This window comes from Oncorhynchus mykiss, chromosome 24, assembly GCF_057628025.1.
Source record: "Oncorhynchus mykiss isolate SJ-2025 chromosome 24, ASM5762802v1, whole genome shotgun sequence".
Lineage (NCBI taxonomy): Eukaryota > Metazoa > Chordata > Actinopteri > Salmoniformes > Salmonidae > Oncorhynchus > Oncorhynchus mykiss.
Window position 1 is genome coordinate 36637501 of NC_143045.1, and position 7500 is coordinate 36645000.

The 7500-nt window shown below is 40.0% G+C and overlaps 1 protein-coding gene across 3 annotated transcripts in view; it reads left to right on the top strand.

Annotated features, from left to right (window-relative positions):
* si (sucrase-isomaltase) overlaps nucleotides 1–7500 on the top strand; it is a 117399-nt gene that overhangs the window by 100691 nt on the left and 9208 nt on the right. For all 3 annotated transcript variants that reach the window (XM_090218929.1, XM_090218928.1, XM_090218927.1), the window contains exons 41-43: nucleotides 4610–4758; nucleotides 4980–5064; nucleotides 7474–7500. The exon at nucleotides 7474–7500 is cut by the window's right edge and continues 30 nt beyond it. In XM_090218929.1, coding sequence (XP_090075055.1) covers nucleotides 4610–4758; nucleotides 4980–5064; nucleotides 7474–7500 — 261 coding nt within the window. The remainder of the gene's footprint in view (nucleotides 1–4609; nucleotides 4759–4979; nucleotides 5065–7473) is intronic.

The following is a 7500-nucleotide window of genomic DNA, read 5'->3' on the forward strand; positions in this document are numbered from 1 at the left end:
TCACGGTGGGAACCACACAAGCGGAGATCATCCATTCACCTACTCTGAGTCTCACAAAGACACGTCGGTTGGAACCAAAAACCTCAAATTTGGGCTCATCAGACCAAAGGACAGATTCCCACCAATCTAATCTAATGTCCATTGCTTGTGGTTCTTGGCCCAAGCAAGTCTCTTCTTATTATTGGTGTCCTTTAGTAGTGGTTTCTTTGCAGCAAGTCGACTATGAAGGCCTGATTCACTCAGTCTTCTCTGAACAGTGGATGTTTATATGTGTCTGTTACTTGAACTCTGTGAAGCATTTATTTGGGCTGCAATTTCTGAGGTTGGTAACTCTAATGAACTTATCCTCTGCAGCAGAGGTAACTCTGGGTCTTCCTTTCCTGTGGCGGTCCACATGAGAGCCAGTTTCATCACAGCAGAGGTAACTCTGGGTCTTCCTTTCCTGTGGCAGTCCACATGAGAGCCAGTTTCATCATAGTGCTTGATGGTTTTTGCAACTGCACTTAAAGAAACTTTCAAAGTTCTTGAAATGTTCTGTATTAACTGACCTTCATGTCTTAAAGTAATGATGGACTGTCGGTTCTCTTTGCTTATTTTAGCTGTTCTTGCCATAATATGGACTTGGCAAACCTGTATTTGGAACGTTTCTCCCTTTCTTCTCTGCAGATCCTCTCAATCTCTGTCAGGTTGGATGGGGAGTATTGCTAAACAGCTATTTTCAAGTCTCTCCAGAGATGTTCGATCGGGTTCAAGTCTGGGCTCGGGCTGGGACACTCAAGGACGTTCAGCGTTGTCTTGGCTGTGTGCTTAGAGTTGTTTTCCTGTTGGAAGGTGGACCTTCACCCCAGTCTGAGGTCCTGAGTGCTCTGGAGCAGATTTTCATGAAGGATCTCTCAGTAATTTTCTTGTTTCTCATGGAGAATATTGTTTATCATGGTCTGATAATCCTTTAGGTGCCTTTTGACAAACTCCAAGCGGGCTGTTATGTGCCTTTTACCGAGGAGTGGCTTCAATCGGGCCACTCTACCATAAAGGCCTGATTGGTGGAATGTTGCAGAGATGGTTGTCCTTCTGGAATGTCCTCCCATCTCCACAGAGGAACTCTGAACTCTGTCAGAGTGACCATCGGGTTCTTTGTCACCTCCCTGACCAAGGCCCTTCTCCCCTGATTATGCAGTTTGGCTGAGTGTTCAGCTTTAGTAAGAGTTTTGGTGCTTCCAAGCTCCTTCAATTTTATAATGATGGAGGCTACTGTGTTCTTGGTGACCTTCAATGCTGCAGATTTTTTTTGGTACCCTTCCTCAGATCTGTGCTTTGACACAATCCTGTCTCAGAGCTCTACGGACAATTCCTTCAACCTAATGGCTTTCTTTTTTTTGCTCTGAAATGTGGGACCTTATATAGACTGGTGTGTGTATTTCCAAATCATGTCCAATGATTATTTAAAAACAGTTTTTACTTTGTCATTATGGGGTATTGTGATGTCATTATGGGGTATTGTGATGTCATTATGGGGTATTGTGATGTCATTATGGGGTATTGTGATGTCATTATGGGGTATTGTGTTTAGATTGATGAGGAAAACAAATCATTTCATCAATTTTAGAACAAGGCTGTAATGTAAGAAATGGTGAAGGAAGTAAAGGAATCTGAATACTTTCTGAATTCACTCTAAAAATCTGGACCTTTAGTGTGGAAATAACTGGACCTATAGTGTGGAAATAACTGGACCTTTAGTGTGGAAATAACTGGACCTATAGTGTGGAAATAACTGGACCTATAGTGTGGAAATAACTGGACCTATAGTGTGGAAATAACTGGACCTTTAGTGTGGAAATAACTGGACCTATAGTGTGGAAATAACTGGACCTATAGTGTGGAAATAACTGGACCTTTAGTGTGTAAATAACTGGACCTATAGTGTGTAAATAACTGGACCTATAGTGTGGAAATAACTGGACCTATAGTGTGGAAATAACTGGACCTTTAGTGTGGAAATAACTGGACCTTTAGTGTGGAAATAACTGGACCTATAGTGTGGAAATAACTGGACCTATAGTGTGTAAATAACTGGACCTTTAGTGTGTAAATAACTGGACCTATAGTGTGTAAATAACTGGACCTATAGTGTGTAAATAACTGGACCTATAGTGTGTAAATAACTGGACCTTTAGTGTGTAAATAACTGGACCTATAGTGTGTAAATAACTGGACCTATAGTGTGTAAATAACTGAACCTATAGTGTGGAAATAACTGGACCTTTAGTGCAGAAATAACTGGACCTATAGTGTGGAAATAACTGGACCTATAGTGTGTAAATAACTGGACCTTTAGTGTGTAAATAACTGGACCTATAGTGTGTAAATAACTGGACCTATAGTGTGGAAATAACTGGACCTATAGTGTGTAAATAACTGGACCTATAGTGTGTAAATAACTGGACCTATAGTGTGTAAATAACTGGACCTTTAGTGTGTAAATAACTGGACCTATAGTGTGTAAATAACTGGACCTATAGTGTGGAAATAACTGAACCTATAGTGTGGAAATAACTGGACCTTTAGTGTATAAGTAACTGGACCTATAGTGTGGAAATAACTGGACCTATAGTGTGGAAATAACTGGACCTATAGTGTGGAAATAAGTGGACCTATAGTGTCTAAATAACTGGACCTATAGTGTGGAAATAACTGGACCTATAGTGTGGAAATAACTGGACCTTTAGTGTGTAAAAAACTGGACCTTTAGTGTGGAAATAACTGGACCTATAGTGTGTACAAAACTGGACCTTTAGTGTGGAAATAACTGGACCTATAGTGTGTAAATAACTGGACCTTTAGTGTGTAAAAAAAACTGGACCTTTAGTGTGGAAATAACTGGACCTATAGTGTGTAAATAACTGGACCTTTAGTGTGTAAAAAACTGGACCTTTAGTGTGGAAATAACTGGACCTATAGTGTGCAAATAACTGGACCTATAGTGTGTAAATAACTGGACCTATAGTGTGTAAATATATGGACCTATAGTGTGTAAATAACTGGACCTATAGTGTGTAAATACCTGGACCTATAGTGTGGAAATAACTGGACCTATAGTGTGGAAATAACTGGACCTTTAGTGTGGAAATAACTGGACCTATAGTGTGTAAATAACTAGACCTTTAGTGTGTAAATAACTGGACCTTTAGTGTGTAAATAACTGGACCTATAGTGTGTAAATAACTGGACCTATAGTGTGTAAATACCTGGACCTATAGTGTGGAAATAACTGGACCTATAGTGTGGAAATAACTGGACCTTTAGTGTGGAAATAACTGGACCTATAGTGTGTAAATAACTGGACCTATAGTGTGTAAATAACTGGACCTATAGTGTGTAAATAACTGGACCTTTAGTGTGGAAATAACTGGACCTATAGTGTGTAAATAACTGGACCTATAGTGTGTAAATAACTGGACCTATAGTGTGTAAATAACTAGACCTATAGTGTGTAAATAACTGTTCTGGACATAGTGTGTAAATATCTGTTCTTGACCTATAGTGTGTAAATAACTGTTCTGGACCTATATTGTGTAAATAACTGTTCTGTGCTTATAGTGTGTAAATAACTGGACCTATAGTGTGTAAATAACTGGACCTATAGTGTGTAAATAACTAGACCTATAGTGTGTAAATATCTGTTCTTGACCTATAGTGTGTAAATAAATGTTCTGGACCTATAATGTGTAAATAACTGTTCTGGACCTATAGTGTGTAAATAACTGTTCTGGACCTATATTGTGTAAATAACTGTTCTGGACCTATATTGTGTAAATAACTGTTCTGGACCTATAGTGTGTAAATAACTGTTCTGGACCTATAGTGTGTAAATAACTGGACCTATAGTGTGTCAATAACTGTTCTGGACCTATATTGTGTAAATAACTGTTCTGGACCTATAGTGTGGAAATAACTGTTCTGGACCTATAGTGTGTAAATAACTGTTATGGACCTATAGTGTGGAAATAACTGGACCTATAGTGTGTAAATAACTGGACCTTTAGTGTGTAAATAACTGTTCTGGACCTATAGTGTGTAAATAATTGTTGTGGACTTATAGTGTGTAAATAACTGTTCTGGACCTATATTGTGTAAATAACTGTTCTTGACCTATAGTGTGTAAATCTCTGTTCTGGACCTATATTGTGTAAATAACTGTTCTGGACCTATATTGTGTAAATAACTGTTCTTGACCTATAGTGTGTAAATCTCTGTTCTGGACCTATATTGTGTAAATAACTGTTCTGGACCTATAGTGTGTCAATAACTGTTCTGGACCTATATTGTGTAAATAACTGTTCTGGACCTATAGTGTGTAAATAACTGTTCTGGACCTATAGTTCTGTAAGGCAATCTGGTTACACTTACAAGACACCACATGTGTGAATGTACTGTCATTAACTACTCTGTGCTCTATGTGTGTGTGTTTCTGTGTGTGTGTGTATCTGTGTGTGTGTGTGTTTCTGTTTGCGTGTGTTTTTGTGTGTGTGTGTTTCTGTCTTTCTGTGTGTGTGTGTGTTCCGGTGTGTGTGTGTGTGTGTGTGTGTGTGTTTCTGTGTGTGTTTTACAGAGACAAGACCCTGTATCGTGGAATGCATCGTTTTCTGAGGCTTCTCGTGATGTGTTGAATATCCGCTACACTCTCCTTCCCTACCTCTACACACTCATGTTTTACGCCCACAGCGAAGGAAGTACAGTGGTCCGACCGTTGCTGCATGAGTGAGTACACACACACACACACACACACACACACACACACACACACACACACACACACACACACACACACACACACACAAACACACACACAAACACTCTAACCACTAGGCTACCTGACCTGGCTGTGTATATAATCGATATGTGTTTCACGTTGTCTTTTTCTAAAGATGGAGGAGCAACGTACCCTTGACATGAATGTGTATCAATGTGTCCTCTGGCAGGTTTGTGAGTGACAGGAAGACGTGGGATATCCACAGACAGTTCCTGTGGGGCCCTGCTCTGCTCATCAGCCCGGTCCTGGATGAGGTAACTGACCACTTATATATCTGTCCTGGATGAGGTTACTAACCACTTATATATCTGTCCTGGATGAGGTTACTAACCACTTATATATCTGTCCTGGATGAAGTAACTAACCACTTATATATCTGTCCTGGATGAGGTTACTAACAACTTCTATATCGGTCCTGGATTAGGTAACTAACCACTTATATATCTGTCCTGGATGAGGTTACTAACCATGTATATATCTGTCCTAACCACTTATATATCTGTCCTGGATGAGGTTACTAACCACTTATATATCTGTCCTGGATGAGGTAACTAACCACTTATATATCTGTCCTGGATGAGGTTACTAACCACTTATATATCTGTCCTGGATGAGGTTACTAACCACTTATGTATCTGTCCTGGATGAGGTAACTAACCACGTATATATCTGTCCTGGATGAGGTTACTAACCACTTATGTATCTGTCCTGGATGAGGTAACTAACCACTTATATATCTGTCCTGGATGAGGTAACTAACCACTTATATATCTGTCCTGGATGAGGTAACTAACCACTTATGTATCTGTCCTGGATGAGGTAACTAACCACTTATATATATGTCCTGGATGAGGTTACTAACCACTTACATATCTGTCCCGGATGAGGTAACTAACCACTTATGTATCTGTCCTGGATGAGGTAACTAACCACTCATATATCTGTCTTGGATGAGTTAACTAACCACTTATATTATATAGTGGGGCAAAAAAGTATTTAGTCTGCCACCAATTGTGCAAGTTCTCCCACTTAAAAAGATGAGAGAGGCCTGTAATTTTCATCATAGGTACACTTCAACTATGACAGGCAAAATGAGAAAAAAAATCCAGAAAATCACATTGTAGGATTTTTAATTAATTTATTTGCAAATTATGGTGGAAAATAAGCAAGATTTCTGGCTTTCACAGACCTGTAACTTCTTCTTTAAGAGGCTCCTCTGTCTTCCACTCGTTACCTGTATTAATGGCACCTGTTTGAAATTGGAATCAGTATAAAAGACACCTTTCCACAACCTCAAACAGTCACACTCCAAACTCCACGATGGCCAAGACCAAAGAGCTGTCAAAGGACACCAGAAACAAAATTGAAGACCTGCACCAGGCTGGGAAGACTGAATCTGCAATAGGTAAGCAGCTTGGTTTTAAGAAATCAACTGTGGGAGCAATTATAAGGAAATGGAAGACATACAAGAACACTGATAATCTCCCTCGATCTGGGGCTCCACACAAGATCTCACCCCGTGGGGTCAAAATGATCACAAGAACGGTGAGCAAAAATCCCAGAACCACACGGGGGGACCTAGTGAATGACCTGCAGGGAGCTGGGACCAAAGTAACAAAGCCTACCATCAGTAACACACTACGCCGCCAGGGACTCAAATCCTGCAGTGCCAGACGTGTCCCCCTGCTTAATCCAGTACATGTCCAGGCCCGTCTGAAGTTTGCTAGAGAGCATTTGGATGATCCAGAAGAAGATTGGGAGAATGTCATATGGTCCGATGAAACCAAAATATGACTTTTTGGTAAAAACTCAACTCGTCGTGTTTGGAGGACAAAGAATGCTGAGTTGCATCCAAAGAACACCATACCTACTGTGAAGCATGGGGGTGGAAACATCATGCTTTGGGGCTGTGTTTCTGAAAAGGGACCAGGACGACTGATCCGTGTAAAGGAAAGAATGAATGGGGCCATGTATCGTGAGATTTTGAGTGAAAACCTCCTTCCATCAGCAAGTGCATTGAAGATGAAACGTGGCTGGGTCTTTCAGCATGACAATGATCCCAAACACACCGCCCGGGCAACGAAGGAGTGGCTTCGTAAGAATCATTTCAAGGTCCTGGAGTGGCCTAGCCAGTCTCCAGATCTCAACCCCATAGAAAATCTTTGGAGGGAGTTGAAAGTCTGTGTTGCCCAGCAACAGCCCATAAAACATCACAGCTCTTGAGGAGATCTGCATGGAGGAATGGGCTAAAATACCAGCAACAGTGTGTGAAAACCTTGTGAAGACTTTACAGAAAACGTTTGACCTCTGTCATTGCCAACAAAGGGTATATAACAAAGTATTGAGATAATTGAAGAAATACTTATTTTCCACCATAATTTGCAAATAAATTCATAAAAAATCCTATAATGTAATTTTCTGGAATTTTTTTCCTCATTTTGTCTGTTGGTAGGTAAAGTGTACCTATGATGAAAATTACAGGCCTCTCTCAACTTTTTAAGTGGGAGAACTTGCACAATTGGTGGCTGACTAAATACTAAATACTTTTTTGCCCAACTGTATATCTGTAACAAATTCCCTGTCAACATTCCCAAATAACAATTGGAATGAGTAATATAGTTATTTTCATTTAATGTGTTATTTTAACCCTGTTTGATTGACAGGGGGCCAGAGAGGTACAGGGCTACATC